This window comes from Oncorhynchus mykiss, chromosome 28 (assembly GCF_013265735.2).
Source record: "Oncorhynchus mykiss isolate Arlee chromosome 28, USDA_OmykA_1.1, whole genome shotgun sequence".
In the NCBI taxonomy this organism is placed as follows: domain Eukaryota; kingdom Metazoa; phylum Chordata; class Actinopteri; order Salmoniformes; family Salmonidae; genus Oncorhynchus; species Oncorhynchus mykiss.
This window is the reverse complement of record NC_048592.1, coordinates 40,068,493-40,095,992: the sequence shown is the minus strand read 5'-3', so window position 1 is coordinate 40,095,992 and position 27,500 is coordinate 40,068,493. Positions and strand designations below refer to the sequence as shown.

At 44.7% G+C, this 27,500-nt stretch overlaps 1 protein-coding gene across 2 annotated transcripts in view; it reads left to right on the top strand.

Moving 5' to 3' along the window:
• Positions 1-27,500, top strand: part of LOC110508256 (microtubule cross-linking factor 1-like) — a 129,782-nt gene that overhangs the window by 7,156 nt on the left and 95,126 nt on the right. For both annotated transcript variants that reach the window (XM_036966544.1, XM_036966545.1), the window contains exon 3: positions 94-252. In XM_036966544.1, the coding sequence (XP_036822439.1) occupies positions 94-252 (159 nt within the window). The remainder of the gene's footprint in view (positions 1-93; positions 253-27,500) is intronic.

Sequence of the window (27,500 nt, the reverse complement as noted above, 5' to 3'; positions counted from 1 at the left end):
TGTCTCCATGTACCTGTGTCTCCATGTACCTGTGTCTCCATGTGACTGTGTCCCCATGTGACTGTGTCCCCATGTGACTGTGTCCCTGTGCAGGTGGCCAAAGATGTGTCAGTGCGTTTGCACAACGAGCTGGAGAATGTAGAAGACAAGAGGACCAGGGCTGAAGATGAGAATGAGCTGCTGAGACAGAAGATCATCGAGGTGGAGATCTCTAACCAGGCTCTGCACAATGAACTGGACAGAACCAAAGAGGTAGGAGAGGAGGAGGAGGGGGAGGGGGGAGGAGGAGGAGGAGAAGGGGCAGGAGGAGGAGGAGGAGGAGGGGGAGGGGGGGGGAGGAGGAGGAGATATCTAAACAGGCTTTACTAGGGATCAGGGATCATCAACTAGATTCAGCCGCGGGCTGATTTTTTTTCTTGAGCGGATGGTTGGGGGACCGGAACGTAATTACAAATCATTTGTCGACTGCAAATTGACCGCAAGAAGCCCAAACAGATATAATATTTGACTACAACATAATCATTTAAAATCTTGCTTACATTTGTATGCGATCACATACAGTTCATTCCGGAAAGGATTCAGACCCCTTGCCTTTTTCCACATTTTGTTACGTTACAGCCTTATTCTAAACTGAATAAAAAATTCTCATCAATCTACACACAATACCCCACAATTATATCACAATACGCCACAATGACATCACAATGACATCACAATACCCCACAATGACATCACAATACGCCACAATGACATCACAATGACATCACAATACCCCACAATGACATCACAATACGCCACAATGACATCACAATACCCCACAATGACAAAGCAAAAACAGTTTAAAAAAAAAAAAAACACATTTACATAGAGTAACCAGTTAAAAGTTTGGACACACCTACTCATTCAAGGGTTTTTCTCTATTTTTTTTACTATTTTCTACATTGTAGACTAATAGTGAAGACATCACAACTATGAAATAACACATATGGAATTATGTAGTAACCAAAAAAGTGTTAAACAAATCCAAATATATTTTACCTTGATGACCTTTTGCCTTAATGACAGCTTTGCACATCTGATCTCAGCTTTGACGCGACAAGCTTGTCACACCTGTATTTGGGGAGTTTCTCCCATTCTTCTCCACAGATCCTCTCAAACTCTGTCAGGTTGGATGGGGAGCGTCGCTGCACAGCTATTTTCAGGTCTCTCCAGAGATGTTCGATCGATCGGGTTCAAGTCCGGGCTCTGGCTGGGCCACTCAAGGACATTCAGAGAGACTTGTCCCAAATCCACTCCTACGTTGTATTGGCTGTGTGCTTAGGGTCGTTGTCCTGTTAAAAGCTTCACCTGTCCCTCGATCCTGACTAGTCTCCCAGTCCCTGCCGCCGAAAAACATCCCCACAGCATGATACTGCCACCACCATACTTCATCATAGACATGACGTGACACAGACATGACGCTTGGCATTCAGGCCAAAGAGTTCTCCCATCTCCACAGAGGAACTCTGGAGCTCTGTCAGAGTGACCATCAGGTTCTTGGTCACCTCCCTGACCAAGGCCCTTTTCCCCTGATTGTTCAGTTTGGCCGGACAGCTCTTGGAAGAGTCTTGGTGGTTCCATACTTCTTCCATTGAAGAATGATGGAGGCCACTGTGTTCTTGGGGACCTTCAATGCTGCAGAAATGTTTTGGTACCCTTCCCCAGATCTGTGCCGTGACACAATCCTGTCTTGGGGGTCTACGGACAATTCCTTCGACCTTATGACTTGGTTTTTGCTCTGACATACACTGTCAACTGTGGGACCTTCTATAGTCAGGTATGTGCCTGGCCTAATACAACCTGGCCTGTTAAAACTACACCCTGGCCTAATACACCATGGCCTATTAAAACTACACCCTGGCCTAATAAAACTACACCCTGGCTAAATAAAACTACACCCTGGCTAAATAAAACTACACCCTGGTTAAATAAAACTACACCCTGGCCTAATAAAACTACACCCTGGCCTAATAAAACTATACCCTGGCCTAATAAAACTACACCCTGGCCTAATAAAACTACACCCTGGCTAAATAAAACTACACCCTGGCTAAATAAAACTACACCCTGGCCTAATAAAACTACACCCTGGGCCAAATTCGTCCCTCAGGCCGACAGTTGGGGATCCCTGCCCAACACAATGAACTGGACAAAGAGATAGGGGGGAGATGATGGTGGTGGTGATGAAGATGAGGAGGAAGAGGAGGATCATAATAAGGTAGAAGTTAAAACGGTCACACAGATTCTGTTCAGTGAAAAGGTCTGATTGATCAGCGTCTGTGGCCTGTTAGCTCAGAGGTGATGCATTCTGCGTATAATGAGATGAGAAGCAGCTATTCTGGGTGGTGTGTGTTTGTGCGTGCGCGTGCGTGCGTGTGCGTACAGCATGCTGTTGTCTGTGCATTAGGTGTGTGTTTGAGGGTCTGCCTGCTGTGTGTATGTCAGTGTCAGCTTTAAAAGGCTAATGGACAATGACAGAGTGATGGGTACAAATCTGTCTGGGAGCAGAGAGAGAGAGAGAGATAAGGCTGCTGCTAAACGGGCAGTGCAGGCAATATGGTCGAGCCACACACTGTATGGAGCTTCAATGGGAATCTATACAGATAGCTGCCCTGTTTGAGTTCTCTCAGCTGAGCCTGTCACATTAGTTGATCCATGTCAGGTTCCTAAGCCCCTGAGTACGGGGACGTCTCTACCTTTTATGAACTTACCATTTATTGACGCTATTTGACATCGTTGACCTACTGATAACATTTGGTGTTAATGTTGACAGGCAAAGTTCACTTAAATAATAATAATGGTAATTTAGGCTTCATTAAAAAAAACGCAACAAAATTTGTGACCCACTACCTCAAAACATTTTTTATGTAGCAAAATTTGTTTAGTTTTTTATTATTATAATTTTTTACATTGGATACAAGTAGAGACTCGACTTGGTATATAATCGACTGCAGCTGAGGAACAATGGGAAAGTAAATTCTGCTTTGGAAGTTGCTAAACTTGTATCCCCACTTTTGAGAAAATGGCCCTTGAATGTTTTAGTACACCTACTGGAGAGCTTAGCTGTGTTCGAATACCCGTACTAAACATTCTGTATACCACATACTTAATGAATACCCGTACTAAACATTCTGTATACCACATACTTAATGAATACCCGTACTAAACATTCTGTATACCACATACTTAATGAGTATTTACTAAATTTAGCTCATTTTAGTGTACTGTAAACAAACTGTATCCTTTCAGTTGAGTGTACTAGCGCTTTGCCTGTCTTCCTGGGAAATTGATGCTGTTGCTATGCAACGTCTTGCTAGCTTTGTTAGCATAGAAATTGCTAGCTAGACATTTTACGACTTCGGATGTGTTTGTAAATTCCATCTGGAGTGCGCTCTGGGCGTTCGTTTAAAAAAAAATGCACTTCTGAGCATTGAGCAGTGAGCAGTGGACGCTCTGGCCGAGGAGTGGGTTGATCCGAGTGTTCTGACCTCAGTCAGAACACAGCAGTCAAGCACCCAAGCTAACTGTCTAACGTTGGTTAGCTTGCTAGCTACTTCCAGACACAAATGAGAGAACACCTCACTCTGACCATTTTACTCACCCTAGCAGAGCTGGTTAGGCTGTTTTCATGTTATCCAGAGCGTCGGTGACTGTAACTGTGCTGCTGACAACAATTTAATTACGCATTTTTTTGCCAACGTTTACTTGGGTGTTGAGCGTTTGTAAATTCATCAGTTATTCTGTGCTCTGGCACACTCAGACGAGAGTGCTCTGAAATCGGAGTAGATAGCCAGAGCGAATTAACAATGACCATTGAGAACGCACAACGACTATACCACTAAGCTAAGAATTACATATAGTTAATATACTGGCAAGTTCCATGTATTAGTAGCTAGCTAACATACCGGTACATACTGCTGTAATGCTATGTGGTCCATAAGGATAGAGTAGCTAACATACTGCTATAATGATATGTGGTCCATAAGGATAGAGTAGCTAACATACTGGTACATACTGCTGTAATGCTATGTGGTCCATAAGGATATAGTAGCTAACATACTGGTACATACTGCTGTAATGCTATGTGGTCCATAAGGATATAGTAGCTAACATACTGGTACATACTGCTGTAATGATATGTGGTCCATAAGGATAGAGTAGCTAACATACTGGTACATACTGCTGTAATGCTATGTGGTCCATAAGGATATAGTAGCTAACATACTGCTGTAATGCTATGTGGTCCATAAGGATAGAGTAGCTAACATACCGGTACATACTGCTGTAATGCTATGTGGTCCATAAGGATATAGTAGCTAACATACCGGTACATACTGCTGTAATGCTATGTGGTCCATAAGGATAGAGTAGCTAACATACCGGTACATACTGCTGTAATGCTATGTGGTCCATAAGGATAGAGTAGCTAACATACTGGTACATACTGCTGTAATGCTATGTGGTTCATAAGGATAGAGTAGCTAACATACTGGTACATACTGCTGTAATGCTATGTGGTCCATAAGGATAGAGTAGCTAACATACCGGTACATACTGCTGTAATGCTATGTGGTTCATAAGGATAGAGTAGCTAACATACTGGTACATACTGCTGTAATGCTATGTGGTCCATAAGGATAGAGTAGCTAACATACTGCTGTAATGCTATGTGGTTCATAAGGATAGAGTAGCTAACATACTGGTACATACTGCTGTAATGCTATGTGGTTCATAAGGATAGAGTAGCTAACATACTGCTGTAATGCTATGTGGTCCATAAGGATAGAGTAGCTAACATACTGCTGTAATGCTATGTGGTCCATAAGGATAGAGTAGCTAACATACTGGTACATACTGCTGTAATGCTATGTGGTCCATAAGGATAGAGTAGCTAACATACTGCTGTAATGCTATGTGGTCCATAAGGATAGAGTAGCTAACATACTGGTACATACTGCTGTAATGCTATGTGGTCCATAAGGATAGAGTAGCTAACATACTGCTGTAATGCTATGTGGTTCATAAGGACAGAGTAGCTAACATACTGGTACATACTACTGTAATGCTATGTGGTCCATAAGGATAGAGTAGCTAACATACTGGTACATACTGCTGTAATGCTATGTGGTTCATAAGGATAGAGTAGCTAACATACTGGTACATACTGCTGTAATGCTATGTGGTCCATAAGGATAGAGTAGCTAACAAACTGGTACATACTGCTGTAATGCTATGTGGTTCATAAGGATAGAGTAGCTAACATACTGGTACATACTGCTGTAATGCTATGTGGTCCATAAGGATAGAGTAGCTAACAAACTGGTACATACTGCTGTAATGCTATGTGGTTCATAAGGATAGAGTAGCTAACATACTGGTACATACTGCTGTAATGCTATGTGGTTCATAAGGATATAGTAGCTAACATACTGGTACATACTGCTGTAATGCTATGCGGTCCATAAGGATAGAGTAGCTAACATACTGGTACATACTGCTATAATGCTATGTGGTCCATAAGGATAGAGTAGCTAACATACTGGTACATACTGCTATAATGCTATGTGGTCCATAAGGATAGAGTAGCTAACATACTGGTACATACTAGTTCTATATACTAGTTCATACTATATAATATACTGGTTCTATATACTAGTTCATACTATATACTAGTTCTATATACTGGTTCTATATACTAGTTCATACTATATACTAGTTCTATGTACTAGTTCTATATACTAGTTCATACTATATACTAGTTCTATATACTAGTTCATACTATATACTAGTTCTCTATACTAGTCATATATACTAGTTCATACTATATACTAGTTTTATATACTAGTTCTATATATTAGTTCTATATACTAGTTTATACTAGTTCTATATACTGGTTCTATATACTAGTTCTATATACTAGTTCTATATACTAGTTCTATATACTGGTTCTATATACTAGTTCATACTATATACTTGTTCTCTATACTAGTCCATACTATATACTAGTTCTATATACTAGTTCTATATACTAGTTCTCTATACTAGTTCATACTATATACTAGTTCTATATACTAGTTCATACTATATACTAGTTCATACTGTATACTAGTTCTCTATACTAGTTCTATATACTAGCATACTATATACTAGTTCTATATACTAGTTCATACTAGTTCTATATACTAGTTCATACTATATACTAGTTCTATATACTAGTTCATACTAGTTCTATATACTAGTTCATACTATATACTAGTTCTATATACTAGTTCATACTATATACTAGTTCTATATACTAGCATACTATATACTAGTTCTATATACTAGTTCTATATACTAGTTCTATATACTAGTTCATACTATATACTAGTTCTATATACTAGTTCATACTAGTTCTATATACTAGTTCTATATACTAGTTCTCTATACTAGTTCATACTATATACTAGTTCTATATACTAGTTCATACTATATACTAGTTCATACTGTATACTAGTTCTCTATACTAGTTCTATATACTAGCATACTATATACTAGTTCTATATACTAGTTCATACTAGTTCTATATACTAGTTCATACTATATACTAGTTCTATATACTAGTTCATACTATATACTAGTTCATACTATATACTAGTTCATACTATATACTAGTTCTATATTTTTTTTAATTTTACCTTTATTTAACCAGGCAAGTCAGTTAAGAACAAATTCTTATTTTCAATGACGGCCTAGGATCCTGTTCAGGGGCAGAACGACAGATTTGTACCTTGTCAGCTCGGGGGTTTGAACTTGCAACCTTCCGGTTACTAGTCCAACGCTCCACTAGCCACTAGGCTACCCTGCCGCTATATACTAGTTATATATGTTCTATATACTAAGCCTTAGCCCCACCCATTCAGCATCGTTCACATCCTCTTAAGCCTTAGCCCCACCCATTCAGCATCGTTCACATCCTCTTAAGCCTTAGCCCCGCCCATTCAGCATCGTTCACATCCTCTTAAGCCTTAGCCCCGCCCATTCAGCATCGTTCACATCCTCTTAAGCCTTAGCCCCACCCATTCAGCATCGTTCACATCCTCTTAAGCCCTAGCCCCACCCATTCAGCATCGTTCACATCCTCTTAAGCCTTAGCCCCACCCATTCAGCATCGTTCACATCCTCTTAAGCCTTAGCCCCGCCCATTCAGCATCGTTCACACCCTCTTAAGCCTTAGCCCCGCCCATTCAGCATCATTCACACCCTCTTAAGCCTTAGCCCCGCCCATTCAGCATTGTTCACACCCTCTTAGGCCTTAGCCCCGCCCATTCAGCATCGTTCACATCCTCTTAAGCCTTAGCCCCGCCCATTCAGCATCGTTCACACCCTCTTAAGCCTTAGCCCCGCCCATTCAGCATCCTTCACACCCTCTTAAGCCTTAGCCCCGCCCATTCAGCATCGTTCACACCCTCTTAAGCCTTAGCCCCGCCCATCTCATTAAGGATCCACATGTGATGAAGGCCCAGGACCTTCAACACCGATCCAGGTTTCTGACATTAAGTTTTAAAATGCTTTGGTATTCTCCTTATTTCATGATGTCATGGCACTCAGTGCCAGAGGCAGCAAAGCAACCCCAAAACATCACTGAACCCTCCTCCATGTTTGACTGTAGGGAAGGTGTCCTGTCCTTTGAAAGCTTATATTTTGTTTTCTGTAAACACAGAGATGGTGTGTGCTTTACCAACAAACAAAAAAACTCTTATTTGGTATCATCCGTCCACAGGACATTCTCCCAGATGGATTTTTGGCATGTTCAGGTGTGTTAATGGCTTACGGGAAAACAAGCTACAGACATGGCTTACTGCAAGGAACACAACACATGAATAATGACTGTAAGCTAGCTAGTTACCTAGATAATACACTTAGTTTATTTATTGGGAAATAATTGCTATCTAGCTAGCTACACTGAATACCACCATTGTTGCTGCAGCCAGCAAGCTAACTAGCTAACCAAAACGTGGCTAACTACCAAATGAAAATAATTAAGCTATTTCTGTACGTTACCATATGTCACGTTCTGACCTTAGTTCTGTTATTATATCTTTGTTTTAGTATGGTCAGGGCGTGAGTTGGGGTGGGTTATCTATGTTAGTTTTAGTATGGTCAGGGCGTGAGTTGGGTGGGTTGTCTATGTTAGTTTTTCTATGATTTTCTGGTATGGTATGGTTCTCAATCAGAGGCAGTTGTCAATCGTTGTCCCTGATTGAGAACCATATTTAAGGAGCCTGTTTTCTATTGTGTTTCGTGGGTGATTGTTTTCTGTTTTCTGTTGTGTGTCTGCACCAGCCAGAACTGTTTTCGGTCGTTTCTTTTTGTTATTTTGTTATTTCCATGTTAATTTAATAAATATGGACACGTCCCACGCTGCACCTTGGTCCTCACCTTCATCCACCGATGACGGCCGTTACACCATTTATAGCTAGTTAGACCCTTTCTGACAGTTGTACTGTGAACAACACAAGGTTAGCTAGCTGGATATCTAGCTAGGAAAGCTAGTTCTAGTTTTGCTTAGCTACAGTAGCCAAGACAATTTTATGATCATGATCATCTCCTGGCCAAATTTTGTTTGCTTTGAAAAGATACACAAATTTTATTACTATCAAAGATCCCTGTAAACATTTAAAATGATGTAAAGTTTTTTTATTATAGTTAGTTAGAAGGAGAACAACGTCTTGTCTTCTCATTCGGATAAAATCCGACCGACCACCGACTGTCACAGCGCAGCACAAGTGGAAAAAAATGAAAACTACTTTGAAATCAGGCCACCAGGTTATTATTTCCTGACTGAAATAGCTGGATCAAATGGAAACCGTGAAATAGATTTGTGATTGTGTTCTCGACAGTACAATATCGAACATGTGAGGGCAGAAATTGTGCGCCAATATCAGATAACTTTGAACCTTTTCAAACGACGACATTTTCACAATGCCTTCAAATTAATACATTATCAAACATTCCAAAGCAACATGTTGACAGGAAGCCACGCCTCCTTTCGTGTTAAATCAAGCATACAACATCTACCCTGACCAAAATATTATTGCTGATCATTTAATGATGTATTTAGCTGTTGTAATAAAGGTTTGGAAAAACAGGGTAAGCTTTGCCTGTCAGCTTTTTAAAGAAGTTTAACTTATCCGGATCCTAAGCACCTGATATCTGACCTCAGTACACCACACCTCCACCTTGTCGTTTGCTGATGCAGCAACTATCAGGTGTAGACTAAATATTTATTTGACATTGTTTGACTTTGTTGACTTTTCCAGAGCTCTCTGGCCCCTAGTGGGGTTAATCCAGGGTTCCCCAAATGGCCCACGGTTGGTTTTATTTGGAACCCCAAGTGTTCTGATCCAAAAATTAAATAAAACAACATTTAAAAAATGGTGTTGGACATAGAAGACTGTAAAAAAAACCCACAAATAACCCACCAGGAAATCATCTCCAACAACAAATCTGTTCCCATACGCATAATAGAGAGACTTGTGATCGTAGCAAGGTTTGAAAATATATATATTTTTTTGTCAAACATTATATCTGTTTGGGCTTCTTGCGGTCAATTTGCAGTCTACAAATGATTTGTAATTACGTTCCGGTCCCCCGACCATCCGCTCAAGAAACAATCGTCCCGCGGCTGAATCTAGTTGATGACCCCTGATCCCTAGGCTGTAATACAGAGAGATGGGTAGGTCTGTGACGGTCATGGTATTTTGGATGACTGTTTTGGATGATAATTGGCCAGTCAAATGACCGCAGCCACCGTAATAGCCGTTTCGAATAGAAATTATATATATTTAAAAAATATTATATTTTAATTGTTTTGTTTTGGTGCATATTTTCTGCTCTGCTCCTGACTCCTGATAAATAGAATGGCTGTCCCCTTTTCAACTCATTGATGGCATAATGGATGGCCTGGTGGCCATTGCGAGTGTGACCATAGGAACAAAGCAGGAAGTAAAATATGTGATTTGTTGATTCAACTCAACTGACATTAGTCACATCAATTAGCATAATTTAAATGAATATTCTACATTACCATGGAAATGATTGCATCACAATACCAGGAAGCCATTACGAGTGTACCCCTGAGTTTACCGCTGAAATTGCCAGGGTTAGAAGGTCCCAAGCCTGTTCTATTCCTATGTGTGCTGCTGTTGCATTGTGGGTGGCATTGCCTAGGCAACTGAAGACTCGTTTGCTTATTTCAGCAAGGAGCAACAAAGCATCATCACATTGTCCATGTTACGTCAGAGATGAAAACCAGCACGAATGCCCGGCCGTCCCGTCTAAAGTCAAATATTCGTTACACAAAAGCAAAACAAACAAAAATGTGTTTATATACATATACATACATATACTGTATATCTCTTTCTACAGTACCAGTCAAAAGTTTGGACGCACCTACTCACTCAAGGGTTTTTCTTTATTTTTTACTATTTTCTACATTGTAGAATAATAGTGAAGACATCAAAACTATGAAATAACACATATGGAATCATGTAGTAACCAAAACAGCATAAAACAAATCAAAATATTTTTTTCTATTTTAGATTCTTCAAAATAGCCACCCTTTGCTTTGCACAATCTTGGCATTCTCTCAACCAGCTTCACCTGGAATGCTTTTCCAACTGTCTTGAAGGAGTTCCCACATATGCTGAGAACTTGTTGGCTGCTTTTCCTTCACTCTGCGATCCAACTCGTCCCAAACCATCTCAACTAGGTTGAGGTCGGGTGATTGTGGAGGCCAGATCATCTGATGCAGCACTCTATCACTCTCCTTCTTGGTCAAATAGCCCTTAAACAGCCTGGAGGTGTGTTGGGTCATTGTCCTTGAATTCTGCCTTGAATGCCTTGAATTCTAAATAAATCACTGACAGTGTCACCAGCAAAGCACACCCACACTGTCACACCTCCTCCTCCATGCTTCACGGTGGGAACCACACATACGGAGATCATCTGTTCACCTACTTTGCGTTTCACAAAGACACGGCTGATAGAACCAAAAATCTCAAATTTGGACTCATCAGACCAAAAGACACCAATAAGGAGAAGAGACTGAAGGACAGATTTCCAATGTCTAATGTCCATTGCTTGTGTTTATTGGCTCAAGCAAGTCTCTTCTTCTTATTGGTGTCCTTTAGTAGTGGTTTCTTTGCAGCAATTCGACCATGAAGGCCTGATTCACACAGTCTCCTCTGAACAGTTGATGTTGAGATGTCTGTTACTTGAACTCTGTGAAGCATTTATTTGGGCTGCAATTTCTGAGGCTGGTAACTCTAATTAACTTATCCTCTGCAGCAGAGGTAACTCTGGGTCTTCCTTTCCTGTGGCGGTCCTTGAGAGCCAATTTCATCATAGTGCTTGATGGTTTTTGCGATTGACTGACCATCATGTCTTAACTTTTGGAATTTCATTCCTTGTTAATGAGCCAATCAGGTGTGTTGTGACAAGGTAGGGGTGGTAAACAGACAATAGCCATATTTGGTAAAAGACCAAGTCCATATTATGGCAAGAACAACTCAAATAAGCAAAGAGAAACAACAGTCCATCATTACTTTAAAACTTGCTAGGGCTAGGGTCCTTTTTTCAGAATTTCCGCCTGACTGACGCGCCCAAAGTAAACTGCCTGTTACTCAGGCCCAGAAGCCAGGATATACATATGATTAGTAGCATTGGATAGAAAACACTCTGAAGTTTGTAGAAATTATGAGACAGACAGATAGGAGGTGTAGAGTGAGGATGGAATGAGACAGACAGATAGGAGGTGTAGAGTGAGGATGGGATGAGACAGACAGATAGGAGGTGTAGAGTGAGGATGGGATGAGACAGACAGATAGGAGGTGTAGAGTGAGGATGGGATGAGACAGACAGATAGGAGGTGTAGAGTGAGGATGGGATGAGACAGACAGAGAGGAGGTGTAGAGTGAGGATGGGATGAGACAGACAGATAGGAGGTGTAGAGTGAGGATGGGATGAGACAGACAGATAGGAGGTGTAGAGATGATAGGATGAGACAGACAGATAGGAGGTGTAGAGATGATGGGATGAGACAGACAGATAGGAGGTGTAGAGTGAGGATGAGATGAGACAGACAGATAGGAGGTGTAGAGAGGATGGGATGAGGGAGACAGATAGGAGGTGTAGAGTGAGGATGGGATGAGGGAGACAGATAGGAGGTGTAGAGTGAGGATGGGATGAGACAGACAGATATGAGGTGTAGAGGGAGGTTGGGATGAGGTGTAGAGTGAGGATGGGATGAGACAGACAGATAGGAGGTGTAGAGTGAGGATGGGATGAGACAGACAGATAGGAGGTGTAGAGGGAGGATGGGATGAGGTGTAGAGTGAGGATGGGATGAGGGAGACAGATACAGGGGGAGGTGTAGAGTGAGGATGGGATGAGACAGACAGATAGGAGGTGTAGAGTGAGGATGGGATGAGACAGACAGAAAGGAGGTGTAGAGGTAGGATGGGATGAGGTGTAGAGATGATGGGATGAGGGAGACAGATAGGAGGTGAGGATGGGATGAGGGAGACAGATACAGGGGGAGGTGTAGAGTGAGGATGGGATGAGACAGACAGATAGGAGGTGTAGAGAGGATGGGATGAGACAGACAGATACAGGGGGAGGTGTAGAGGGAGGATGGGATGAGACAGACAGATAGGAGGTGTAGAGTGAGGATGGGATGAGGGAGACAGATAGGAGGTGCAGAGATGATGGGATGAGACAGACAGATAGGAGGTGAGGATGGGATGAGGGAGACAGATACAGGGGGAGGTGTAGAGTGAGGATGGGATGAGACAGACAGATACAGGGGGAGGTGTAGAGATGATGGGATGAGACAGACAGATAGGAGGTGTAGAGATGATGGGATGAGACAGACAGATAGGAGGTGTAGAGTGAGGATGGGATGAGACAGACAGATAGGAGTTGTAGAGAGGATGGGATGAGGGAGATAGATACATTATGTGTGAAGCTGCTCTCCTTCCCTCGTCTCTAACTGATTACTGTTTCTCTCCACTCCCCTGAGGTTTGCCCCAGATGAACACTGGCTGGCTGGGAGCCTGGCAGCTTCTAGAGCTAGCTGGAGCTGGGGCTAGCTGCGGTCTGCCTCTAGTGACTCCTTTCCTCTGCTCCTCTCCTTATCTCCTAACCTTGTCCTTTCCTCTACTCCTCTCCTTATTTCCTACTCTTGACTCCTTTCCTCTGCTCCTCTCCTTATCTCCTAACCTTGTCCTTTCCTCTACTCCTCTCCTTATCTCCTACTCTTGACTCCTTTCCTCTGCTCCTCTCCTTATCTCCTAACCTTGACTCCTTTCCTCTGCTGATACAGCAGGCCAGCTGCTCTGTCCACATGGTTAGACAGGATACAGTAGGCCAGTTGCTCTGTCCACATGGTTAGACAGGATACAGTAGGCCAGCTGCTCTGTCCACATGGTTAGACAGGATACAGAAGACCAGCTGCTCTGTCCACATGGTTAGACAGGATACAGTAGGCCAGCTGCTCTGTCCACATGGTTAGACAGGATACAGTAGGCCAGCTGCTCTGTCCACATGGTTAGACAGGATACGGTAGGCCAGCTGCTCTGTCCACATGGTTAGACAGGATACAGTAGGCCAGCTGCTCTGTCCACATGGTTAGACAGGATACAGTAGGCCAGCTGCTCTGTCTACATGGTTTGACAGGATACAGAAGACCAGCTGCTTTGTCCACATGGTTAGACAGGATACAGTAGGCAAGCTGCTCTGTCCACATGGTTAGACAGGATACAGTAGGCCAGCTGCTCTGTCCACATGGTTAGACAGGATACAGAAGAGCAGCTGCTCTGTCCACATGGTTAGACAGGATACAGAAGACCAGCTGCTCTGTCCACATGGTTTGACAGGATACAGTAGGCCAGCTGCTCTGTCCACATGGTTAGACAGGATACAGTAGGCCAGCTGCTCTGTCTACATGGTTAGACAGGATACAGAAGACCAGCTGCTCTGTCCACATGGTTAGACAGGATACAGTAGGCCAGCTGCTCTGTCCACATGGTTAGACAGGATACAGTAGGCCAGCTGCTCTGTCCACATGGTTAGACAGGATACAGTAGGCCAGCTGCTCTGTCCACATGGTTAGACAGGATACAGTAGGCCAGCTGCTCTGTCTACATGGTTAGACAGGATACAGAAGACCAGCTGCTCTGTCCACATGGTTAGACAGGATACAGTAGGCCAGCTGCTCTGTCCACATGGTTAGACAGGATACAGTAGGCCAGCTGCTCTGTCCACATGGTTAGACAGGATACAGTAGGCCAGCTGCTCTGTCCACATGGTTAGACAGGATACAGTAGGCCAGCTGCTCTGTCCACATGGTTAGACAGGATACAGTAGGCCAGCTGCTCTGTCCACATGGTTAGACAGGATACAGTAGGCCAGCTGCTCTGTCTACATGGTTTGACAGGATACAGAAGACCAGCTGCTTTGTCCACATGGTTAGACAGGATACAGTAGGCAAGCTGCTCTGTCCACATGGTTAGACAGGATACAGTAGGCCAGCTGCTCTGTCCACATGGTTAGACAGGATACAGAAGAGCAGCTGCTCTGTCCACATGGTTAGACAGGATACAGAAGACCAGCTGCTCTGTCCACATGGTTAGACAGGATACAGTAGGCCAGCTGCTCTGTCCACATGGTTAGACAGGATACAGTAGGCCAGCTGCTCTGTCTACATGGTTAGACAGGATACAGAAGACCAGCTGCTCTGTCCACATGGTTAGACAGGATACAGTAGGCCAGCTGCTCTGTCCACATGGTTAGACAGGATACAGTAGGCCAGCTGCTCTGTCCACATGGTTAGACAGGATACAGTAGGCCAGCTGCTCTGTCCACATGGTTAGACAGGATACAGTAGGCCAGCTGCTCTGTCTACATGGTTAGACAGGATACAGAAGACCAGCTGCTCTGTCCACATGGTTAGACAGGATACAGTAGGCCAGCTGCTCTGTCCACATGGTTAGACAGGATACAGTAGGCCAGCTGCTCTGTCCACATGGTTAGACAGGATACAGTAGGCCAGCTGCTCTGTCCACATGGTTAGACAGGATACAGAAGACCAGCTGCTCTGTCCACATGGTTAGACAGGATACAGAAGACCAGCTGCTCTGTCCACATGTTTAGACAGGATACAGAAGACCACACACACACACAGTATACAGAGTGAGAGATCGTTAGAGGGGTTTCATTCCTTTGGCATCTTCAAAGAAAAGCACAGCTGATGGGAATAACCAAGCCGCTGTAAAGAAATGTCATTGCATTTTGTTTAAAGGCCCAATGCAGTCATTTTTATATCATTAATTTATGGGTAACAGTTAAGTAGTTGATTACTGTAATATATTTTAAGCAAAATATTGATGTGATTACTGTAAAATATTTTAAGCAAAAAACTATTTCTCAAGCAAAAATCTAGCTAGGACTGTCTGGGAGTGGGGAGAGCTGACAACTAGCTGTTATTAACAGAGAGGTTTGGAACTCTCTTTGTTATTGGCAGAGAGGTTTGGAACTCTCTTTGTTATTGGCAGAGAGGTTTGGAACTCTCTTTGTTATTGGCAGAGAGGTTTGGAACTCTCTTTGTTATTGGCAGAGAGGTTTGGAACTCTCTTTTTATTGGCAGAGAGGTTTGGAACTCTCTTTGTTATTGGCAGAGAGGTTTGGAACTCTCTTTGTTATTGACAGAGAGGTTTGGAACTCTCTTTGTTATTGGCAGAGAGGTTTGGAACTCTCTTTGTTATTGACAGAGAGGTTTGGAACTCTCTTTGTTATTGACAGAGAGGTTTGGAACTCTCTTTGTTATTGGCAGAGAGGTTTGGAACTCTCTTTGTTATTGACAGAGAGGTTTGGAACTCTCTTTGTTATTGGCAGAGAGGTTTGGAACTCTCTTTGTTATTGGCAGAGAGGTTTGGAACTCTCTTTGTTATTGGCAGAGAGGTTTGGAACTCTCTTTGTTATTGACAGAGAGGTTTGGAACTCTCTTTGTTATTGGCAGAGAGGTTTGGAACTCTCTTTGTTATTGGCAGAGAGGTTTGGAACTCTCTTTGTTATTGGCAGAGAGGTTTGGAACTCTCTTTGTTATTGGCAGAGAGGTTTGGAACTCTCTTTGTTATTGGCAGAGAGGTTTGGAACTCTCTTTGTTATTGGCAGAGAGGTTTGGAACTCTCTTTGTTATTGACAGAGAGGTTTGGAACTCTCTTTGTTATTGGCAGAGAGGTTTGGAACTCTCTTTGTTATTGGCAGAGAGGTTTGGAACTCTCTTTGTTATTGGCAGAGAGGTTTGGAACTCTCTTTGTTATTGGCAGAGAGGTTTGGAACTCTCTTTGTTATTGGCAGAGAGGTTTGGAACTCTCTTTTTATTGGCAGAGAGGTTTGGAACTCTCTTTTTATTGGCAGAGAGGTTTGGAACTCTCTTTTTATTGGCAGAGAGGTTTGGAACTCTCTTTGTTATTGGCAGAGAGGTTTGGAACTCTCTTTGTTATTGGCAGAGAGGTTTGGAACTCTCTTTGTTATTGGCAGAGAGGTTTGGAACTCTCTTTGTTATTAACAGAGAGGTTTGGAACTCTCTTTGTTATTAACAGAGAGGTTTGGAACTCTCTTTGTTATTGGCAGAGAGGTTTGGAACTCTCTTTTTATTGGCAGAGAGGTTTGGAACTCTCTTTGTTATTGGCAGAGAGGTTTGGAACTCTCTTTGTTATTGGCAGAGAGGTTTGGAACTCTCTTTGTTATTGGCAGAGAGGTTTGGAACTCTCTTTTTATTGGCAGAGAGGTTTGGAACTCTCTTTGTTATTGACAGAGAGGTTTGGAACTCTCTTTTTATTGGCAGAGAGGTTTGGAACTCTCTTTGTTATTGGCAGAGAGGTTTGGAACTCTCTTTGTTATTGGCAGAGAGGTTTGGAACTCTCTTTGTTATTGGCAGAGAGGTTTGGAACTCTCTTTGTTATTAACAGAGAGGTTTGGAACTCTCTTTGTTATTAACAGAGAGGTTTGGAACTCTCTTTGTTATTGGCAGAGAGGTTTGGAACTCTCTTTGTTATTGACAGAGAGGTTTGGAACTCTCTTTGTTATTGACAGAGAGGTTTGGAACTCTCTTTGTTATTGACAGAGAGGTTTGGAACTCTCTTTGTTATTGACAGAGAGGTTTGGAACTCTCTTTGTTATTGGCAGAGAGGTTTGGAACTCTCTTTGTTATTGACAGAGAGGTTTGGAACTCTCTTTGTTATTGGCAGAGAGGTTTGGAACTCTCTTTGTTATTGGCAGAGAGGTTTGGAACTCTCTTTTTATTGGCAGAGAGGTTTGGAACTCTCTTTGTTATTGACAGAGAGGTTTGGAACTCTCTTTGTTATTGGCAGAGAGGTTTGGAACTCTCTTTGTTATTGACAGAGAGGTTTGGAACTCTCTTTGTTATTGACAGAGAGGTTTGGAACTCTCTTTGTTATTGACAGAGAGGTTTGGAACTCTCTTTGTTATTGGCAGAGAGGTTTGGAACTCTCTTTGTTATTGACAGAGAGGTTTGGAACTCTCTTTGTTATTGGCAGAGAGGTTTGGAACTCTCTTTGTTATTGGCAGAGAGGTTTGGAACTCTCTTTGTTATTGGCAGAGAGGTTTGGAACTCTCTTTGTTATTGGCAGAGAGGTTTGGAACTCTCTTTGTTATTGGCAGAGAGGTTTGGAACTCTCTTTGTTATTGGCAGAGAGGTTTGGAACTCTCTTTGTTATTGACAGAGAGGTTTGGAACTCTCTTTGTTATTGACAGAGAGGTTTGGAACTCTCTTTGTTATTGACAGAGAGGTTTGGAACTCTCTTTGTTATTGGCAGAGAGGTTTGGAACTCTCTTTGTTATTGGCAGAGAGGTTTGGAACTCTCTTTGTTATTGGCAGAGAGGTTTGGAACTCTCTTTTTATTGGCAGAGAGGTTTGGAACTCTCTTTGTTATTGGCAGAGAGGTTTGGAACTCTCTTTGTTATTGACAGAGAGGTTTGGAACTCTCTTTGTTATTGGCAGAGAGGTTTGGAACTCTCTTTGTTATTGGCAGAGAGGTTTGGAACTCTCTTTTTATTGGCAGAGAGGTTTGGAACTCTCTTTGTTATTGGCAGAGAGGTTTGGAACTCTCTTTTTTATTTTACTGATAAGATGTGTCCTGCTGCAGAGAGGGACTGATAAGCTGTGTCCTGCTGCAGAGAGGGACTGATAAGCTGAATCCTGCTGCAGAGAGGGACTGATAAGCTGTGTCCTGCTGCAGAGAGGGACTGATAAGCTGAATCCTGCTGCAGAGAGGGACTGATAAGATGTGTCCTGCTGCAGAGAGGGACTGATAAGCTGTGTCCTGCTGCAGAGAGGGACTGATAAACTGAATCCTGCTGCAGAGAGGGACTGATAAGCTGTGTCCTGCTGCAGAGAGGGACTGATAAGCTGAATCCTGCTGCAGAGAGGGACTGATAAGCTGAATCCTGCTGCAGAGAGGGACTGATAAGCTGTGTCCTGCTGCAGAGAGGGACTGATAAGCTGAATCCTGCTGCAGAGAGGGACTGATAAGCTGTGTCCTGCTGCAGAGAGGGACTGATAAACTGTGTCCTGCCCAAATCCCACCTTATTCCCTGTAAACAGATGGAGGATCTTTATTTGAGCCAGTTTGCTTCACCGGGGTGGCAAGGTAGCCTAATGGTTAGAGCGTTGGACTAGTAACCAAAAGGTTGCCAGTTCAAACCCCCGAGCTGACAAGGTCGTTCTGCCCCTGAACAGGCAGTTACCCCACTGTTCCTAGGCCGTCATTGAAAATAAGAATTTGTTTCCTAACTGACTTGCCTAGTTAAATAAAGGTATACAAATGAATAGGGTGCCATTTGGGATGCAGAGAGTGTCCTGAACCCTGCAGAGATGACGTAGTCGCTGTCCTGAACCCTGCAGAGATTACGTAGTCGCTGTCCTGAACCCTGCAGAGATTACGCTGTCCTGAACCCTGCAGAGATTACGCTGTCCTGAACCCTGCAGAGATTCCATAGTCGCTGTCCTGAACCCTGCAGAGATTACATAGTCGCTGTTTCGAAACCTGCAGAGATTACGTAGTCGCTGTCCTGAACCCTGCAGAGATTACGCTGTCCTGAACCCTGCAGAGATTACATAGTCGCTGTCCTGAACCCTGCAGAGATTACATAGTCGCTGTTTCGAAACCTGCAGAGATTACGTAGTCGCTGTCCTGAACCCTGCAGAGATTACGCTGTCCTGAACCCTGCAGAGATTACATAGTCGCTGTCCTGAACCCTGCAGAGATTACATAGTCGCTGTCCTGAACCCTGCAGAGATTACATAGTCGCTGTTTCGAAACCTGCAGAGATTACGTAGTCGCTGTCCTGCAGATATTACATAGTCACTGTCCTGAACCCTGCAGAGATTACGTAGTCGCTTTCCTGAACCCTGCAGATATTACGTAGTCGCTGTCCTGCAGAGATTACATAGTCACTGTCCTGAACCCTGCAGAGATTACGTAGTCGCTGTCCTGCAGAGATTACGTAGTCACTGTCTTGAACCCTGCAGAGATTACAAATTTGAGCTCTAGCAGTCAGTACCTCTCCCTTTCCATCAGCATTCAGAAGAGTGTTTGAACTTTTGTGATGATTTTGTAATTTAGAGGCCTGAGCTCCAGGAATACGATAAACAGTATCACAACATAGCAAATATCTCCCAGTGACAATAACAGTTGGGAGAGAACCACTGTGTTTCAGTTGGGAGAGAACCACTTTTCTTCTCTTGCTCTTCTCCCTCTCTCTCTCTCTCTCTCTCTCTCTCTCTCTCTCTCTTCTCTATTTATTCTCTCTCTCTCTCTCTCTCTCTCTCTCTCTCTCTCTCTCTCTCTCTCTCTCTCAATTCAATTCAATTCAATTCAATTCAAGGGCTTTATTGGCATGGGAAACATGTGTTAACATTGCCAAAGCAAGTGAGGTAGTTAATATATAATCTCTCTCTCTCTCTCTCTCTCTCTCTCTCTCTCTGGTGAGAAGATGGGGAGATTCTGAGCAGATCCCATCCTTCTGTCCTCTGCTGCTGGAAGGATATGAAGGAATATCATTGACTTAATCTCTCTCTTGTTTCTATCTCTCTCTCTCTCTCCCCCCCCCTTTCTTCTCTCTTCTCTCTCTCTCTTTCTTCTCTCTCTCTCTTCTCTCCTTCTTCTCTCTCTTCTCTCCTTCTTCTCTCCCTCTTCTCTCCTCTCTTTCTTCTCTCTCTCTCTCTCTCTGACTCCTCCACTGGAAGAAAGGAGAGCAGAGAGGAGAGGAGAGGAGAGTGGAGAGGAGCATATGGAGTCAATCTGCTATGGTTCAGAGCAGATCTGCTGTAGTGGCAGTATCAAACAGCTCAGCAGTCTCTCCATCTTTCTATGTAAACATCTGTAAGTCATTTTACTCAGAATAAGTCATGGTCAAAAGTGTGACTAACCATGATGTACAGCTTCAATATACCAACAGGATGAACATCAGGAAATAGTGAATTGTTGTCGTGCAGTTAGACAGGGCAGGTAGAGGGGGCAGGTAGAGGGGGTAGTTAGAGGGGGCAGGTAGAGAGGGTAGTTAGAGGGGGCAGGTAGAGAGGGTAGTTAGAGGCGGCAGTTAGAGGGGGCAGGTAGAGGGGGCAGGTAGAGGGGGCAGGTAGAGGGGGTAGTTAGAGGGGGCAGGTAGAGGGGGTAGTTAGAGGGGGTAGTTAGAGAGGGTAGTTAGAGGGGGCAGGTAGAGGGGGCAGGTAGAGAGGGTAGTTAGAGGGGGTAGGTAGAGGGGGCAGGTAGAGGGGGCAGGTCGATGGGGCAGTTAGATGGGGCAGATAGAGGGGGCAGATAGAGGGGGCAGATAAAGGGGGCAGATAGAGGGGGCAGTTAGAGGGGGTAGTTAGAGGGGGCAGTTAGAGGGGGCAGGTAGAGGGGGCAGTTAGAGAGGGCAGTTAGAAGGGGCAGTTAGAGGGGGCAGGTAGAGAGGGCATCTTTTTGGGGGTTGCGTCCTTTGAAGTTCAAAGCACTTGAAAAACATAATAAATTTCCATATTTATTTTCACAGAGAGGGGAAGTACAGGGAGACGTCCTTACTATTAGAGCCAGAGCATTATTCGATTAATTCTAAGTGTACAGCCGTTATTGGAGATGAATAGCCCCCTTGCGACCGGGGGCTACGGGAGGAGGAAAGGTTATTTGAGGGAGGAAGTTGGACCTACGTGGAGGAGTCCTGGTTATTTGAGGGAGGAAGTTGGACCTACGTGGAGGAGTCCTGGTTATTTGAGGGAGGAAGTTGGACCTACGTGGAGGAGTCCTGGTTATTTGAGGGAGGAAGTTTGACCTACGTGGAGGAGTCCTGGTTATTTGAGGGAGGAAGTTGGACCTACGTGGAGGAGTCCTGGTTATTTGAGGGAGGAAGTTGGACCTACGTGGAGGAGTCCTGGTTATTTGAGGGAGGAAGTTGGACCTACGTGGAGGAGTCCTGGTTATTTGAGGGAGGAAGTTGGACCTACGTGGAGGAGTCCTGGTTATTTGAGGGAGGAAGTTGGACCTACGTGGAGGAGTCCTGGTTAGATGGGGGAGGAAGTTGGACCTACGTGGAGGAGTCCTGGTTAGATGGGGGAGGAAGTTGGGCCTACGTGGAGGAGTCCTGGTTAGATGGGGGAGGAATTTGGGCCTACATGGAGGAGTCTTGGTTAGATGGGGGAGGAAGTTGGGCCTACGTGGAGGAGTCACTCGCTCGCACCCACTCACATGATATCTTGAATTTACTGCACACAATAGCCTTAATTTATGGCACTTTATAAGGTATTAGAATTAGAGGAATTATAGCAACATTTTTGTTTCCCCATCGTTTATATTAGAAAGTCCGTAAGTTTTATGTGCTTGAAAGAAGAAGCATCCTTTTGTTTGTAAACTTGCCACACTGCCATTATCTCTACGTACTCTCCGTGTCAGAAATAGCCCCACTCTCACCAGGGCAGTGGTCATAGTTATTGGATGGAATAGAGAAAATATGCCACTTCAGGGAGACGTCCTTACCTTATGTCCTAATATGATGGAATGTGCCCAACCCTACCTACCATAGACACTCACCCACTAATGAGATGTCCTTACCTGTTAGATCAGCCTGCTGCAAGTAGCTTACGTAGCCAAGACGGAAAGATAAACGCGGCCAAAGACCCACTAAAACAGCACCGCCCCCTCAAGAGTCTGAACCGGACCGGCAGGGTTGGTCCAACAAAGCCAAGGTTGGTGAGCATAATATACAAGGAATTTCTCAAAGCTGCTAATGAGAACCTTGACGACCATGTACCTAGCCGGTGGGAATTCCGGTATAGTGCCTCCACCCAGGCAGTGGCAGTGCTGGCAACACTAGCTGCAGTGGGGAAGGGGGTCACACTCGGACATTCAGAGAGGGGGCAGAATACTGAGACCCTGGTGGCACAGCATAATCATAATGGTCTGACTGCACTGCGGAAGAAGGGTCTCCACGGGGGGACCAGCGTGTGTAGCGTCTCCACAGGGACCAGCGTGCGTAAGATCTCCATGGGGGACCAGCGTGTGTAGGGTCTCCACGGGGGACCAGCGTGTGTAGGGTCTCCACGGGGGACCAGCGTATGTAGTGTCTCCACGGGGGACCAGCGTGTGTAGTGTCTCCACGGGGGACCAGCGTGTGTAGTGTCTCCACGGGGGACCAGCGTGTGTAGTGTCTCCACGGGGACCAGCGTGTGTAGGGTCTCCACGGGGGACCAGCGTGTGTAGTGTCTCCACGGGGGACCAGCGTGTGTAGTGTCTCCACGGGGGACCAGCGTGTGTAGTGTCTCCACGGGGGACCAGCGTGTGTAGGGTCTCCACGGGGGACCAGCGTGTGTAGTGTCTCCACGGGGGACCAGCGTGTGTAGTGTCTCCACGGGGGACCAGCACAACTGAGCTGTGTGTGTTGGTGTGTGAATGTGTAGGTGGGTGTATGGGTGGAAGAGGAGAGGTGTTGATGTGTATATGTGGGTGGTGTCTGCATGTATGGGTGGTGTCTGTGTGTATGGGTGGTGTCTGTGTGTATGGGTGGTGTCTGTGTGTATGGGTGGTGTCTGTGTGTGGGTGGTGTCTGTGTGTATGGGTGGTGTCTGTGTGTATGGGTGGTGTCTGTGTTTATGGGTGGTGTCTGTGTATGGGTGGTGTCTGTGTGTGTGGGTGGTGTCTGTGTGTATGGGTGGTGTCTGTGTGTATGGGTGGCATGGGTAACAGACATCTATCATGGTACAGCGACATGGATAACAGACAGACATCTATCATGGTACAGCTACATGGATAACAGACATCTATCATGGTACAGCTACATGGATAACAGACAGACATCTATCATGGTACAGCTACATGGATAACAGACATCTATCATGGTACAGCTACATGGATAACAGACATCTATCATGGTACAGCTACATGGATAACAGACAGACATCTATCATGGTACAGCTACATGGATAACAGACAGACATCTATCATGGTACAGCTACATGGATAACAGACATCTATCATGGTACAGCTACAAAGATAACAGACAGACATCTATCATGGCCTGTCGATGTGGACTAGTCTACAGAGGAGAGGACCAAGATGGAGGCCTGTCGATGTGGACTAGTCTACAGAGGAGAGTACCAAGATGGAGGCCGTCTATGTGGACTAGTCTATAGAGGAGAGGACCAAGATGGAGGCGGTCGATGTGGACTAGCCTGAGTGTGTGTTTATTTGATAAACACTGGGGATCAACTGACTTTGGAGTGACCTCCAAGAGCTGCCTCTAGTCTGTCTGTCTGTCACACACACAGGGACAGGGACATGCACAAACACACACGCTCTCTCTCTCTCTCTCTCTCTCTCTCTCTCTCTCTCTGTCTCTCTCGCTCTCTGTCTCTCTCTCTCTCTCTCTCTCTCTCTCTCTCTCTGTCTCTCTCTCTCTCTCTCTCTCTCTCTCTCTCTCTCTCTCTCTCTCTCTCTCTCTCTCACTCTCTCTCTCTCTCTCTCTCTCTGCAGGATGTATTTAATTGAGTTAGTTTTGATTTTAGAGATGTTTACATTATCACTGTCACAGCTATTTCCAGATGCTGTCCTTCATACAGTTGAACCAGTATTGTTGCTGTAAAAGATTCCTGCAGCTACAGGACTTGAACGTTTGGTCCATGATGTTGCTTGATCGGTGGTTAGGCCCCTGGCTTGCCCAAATTAGACTACGTGAAATGTCCAATGCTCCTAACATAACCTTGTGTTAGTGTGAGGTTTTCAATTAAATTATGTAAATCACGACGCTTAACTTGCATTTCCTGCGGAGCAGTACATTTTTCAGCGACAACAAAATGATCAAATCTGTATACTTTATTTAACAACAAACAGTGAACTCCACTAGGGAGCTGCATGCTAGGTGCTACATGCTAGGTGCTACATGCTAGGTGCTACATGCTAGGTGCTACATACACATCTATCTATCTCCCTCCCTCCATCTATCTCTCTCCCTCTTCCTCTATCTTCCTCTATCTCGTTATTGTCTCTACAAGGGGGAGTTGTAGTTTCATCTCTAGCGATGAAGTCTGACAGTATATATTTATTCAGTTGATGTGTTTGGTTGTCCCCTTGGGTCCTGATTAGACAGCTTTTCTGCTTCTGACACTTCACTAATTCATTAAGAAGTTTTTTTAAATTAATGAATAGAGGAGGTTGCCAAAACCCCTCTTCTCTGTTCTTTCTTTCTTCATCTGATATATCGAATACTCCACACGTTTGCTTCTCCAGTCCCAGCTGGGGTAAAGTCTGTCTTTCATTTTTAATTTTTAATATTTACCCCTTATTTTACCATGTAAGTTGACTGAGAACACATTCTCATTCACAGCAACGACCTGGGGAATAGTTACAGGAGGAGAGGAGGGGGGATGAATGAGACAATTGTAAGCTGGGGATGATTAGGTGACTGTGATGGTATGAGAGCCAGATTGGGAATTTAGCCAGGAAATCGGGGTTAACACCCCCTAGGATAAGTGCCATGGGCTATTTAGTGACCACAGAGAGTCAGGACACCCAATTAACATCCTAGCCTAAAGACGGCACCCTACACAGGGCAATGTCCCCAATCATTGCCCTGGGGCATTGGGATATGTTTTTTAGACCAGAGGAAAGAGTGCCTCCTACTGGCCCTTCAACACCACTTCCAGCAGCATCTGGTCTCCCATCCAGGGTCTTATCAGGACCAACCCTGCTAAGCTTCAGATGCAAGCCAGCAGTGGGATACAGGGTGGTATGCTGCTGGCTATCTGTCTGTCAGGCCCAGCTGGTGAGGGTTGATCTAGGGTAAAGTCTGTCTCTTCGGAGTAGAGCCTGTCAGTCAGTCTGTCTCTCCGGTGTAGAGTCAGTCAGTCAGTCTGTCTCTCCGGTGTAGAGTCTGTCAGTCTGTCTCTCCGGTGTAGAGTCTGTCAGTCAGTCTGTCTCTCTGTGTAGAGTCAGTCAGTCTGTCTCTCCGGTGTAGAGTCTGTCAGTCAGTCTGTCTCTCTGGTGTAGAGTCTGTCAGTCTGTCTCTCTGGTGTAGAGTCTGTCAGTCAGTCTGTCTCTCTGGTGTAGAGTCAGTCAGTCTGTCTCTCCGGTGTAGAGTCAGTCAGTCTGTCTCTCTGGTGTAGAGTCTGTCAGTCAGTCTGTCTCTCTGGTGTAGAGTCAGTCAGTCTGTCTCTCCGGTGTAGAGTCAGTCAGTCTGTCTCTCTGGTGTAGAGTCTGTCAGTCAGTCTGTCTCTCTGGTGTAGAGTCAGTCAGTCTGTCTCTCCGGTGTAGAGTCTGTCAGTCAGTGTGTCGCTGAATTTCTATCTGCCACGTTAAGTTCCACCCTTCTGCACGTCAGCTGTTGTGTGTATATATACACTGCTCAAAAAATAAAGGGAACACTTAAACAACACAATGTAACTCCAAGTCAATCACACTTCTGTGAAATCAAACTGTCCACTTAGGAAGCAACACTGATTGACAATAAATGTCACATGCTGTTGTGCAAATGGAATAGACAACAGGTGGAAATTATAGGCAATTAGCAAGACACCCCCAATAAAGCAGTGGTTCTGCAGGGGGTGACCAAAGACCACTTCTCAGTTCCTATGCTTCCTGGCTGATGTTTTGGTCACTTTTGAATGCTGGCGGTGCTTTCACTCTAGTGGTAGCATGAGACAGAGTCTACAACCCACACAAGTGGCTCAGGTAGTGCAGCTCATCCAGGATGGCACATCAATGCAAGCTGTGGCAAGAAGGTTTGCTGTGTCTGTCAGCGTAGTGTCCAGAGCATGGAGGCGCTACCAGGAGACAGGCCAGTACATCAGGAGAAGTGGAGGAGGCCGTAGGAGGGCAACAACCCAGCAGCAGGACCGCTACCTCCGCCTTTGTGCAAGGAGGAGCACTGCCTGAGCCCTGCAAAATTACCTCCAGCAGGCCACAAATGTGCATGTGTCTTCTCAAATGGTCAGAAACAGACTCCATGAGGGTGGTATGAGGTCCCGATGTCCACAGGTCGGGGTTGTGCTTACAGCCCAACACTGTGCAGGACGTTTGGCATTTGCCAGAGAACACCAAGATTGGCAAATTCGCCACTGGCGCCCTGTGCTCTTCACAGATGAAAGCAGGTTCACACTGAGCACATGTGACAGACGTGACAGTCTTGAGACGCCGTGGAGAACGTTCTGCTACCTGCAACATCCTCCAGCATGACGGGTTTGGCGGTGGGTCAGTCATGGTGTGGGGTGGCATTTCTTTGGGGGGGGGTGCACAGCCCTCCATGTGCTCGCCAGAGGTAGCCTGACTGCCATTAGGTACCGAGATGAGATCTTCAGACCCCTTGTGAGACCATATGCTGGTGCGGTTGGCCCTGGGTTCCTCCTAATGCCAGACAATGCTAGACCTCATGTGGCTGGAGTGTGTCAGCAGTTCCTGCAAGAGGAAGGCATTGATGCTATGGACTGGCCCGCCCGTTCCCCAGACCTGAATCCAATTGAGCACATCTGGGACATCATGTCTCGCTCCATCCACCAACGCCACGTTGCACCACAGACTGTCCAGGAGTTGGCGGATGCTTTAGTCCAGGTCTGGGAGGAGATCCCTCAGGAGACCATCCGCCACCTCATCAGGAGCATGCCCAGGCGTTGTAGGGAGGTCATACAGGCATGTGGAGGCCACACACACTACTGAGCCTCATTTTGACTTGTTTTAAGGACATTACATCATCATTACATCAAGTTGGTTCAGCCTGTAGTGTGGTTTTCCACTTAAATTTTGAGTGTGACTCCAAATCCAGACCCTCCATGGGTTGATAAATTTGATTTCCATTGATCATTTTTGTGTGATTTTGTTGTCAGCACATTCAACTATGTAAATAAAAAAGTATTTAATAAGAATATTTAA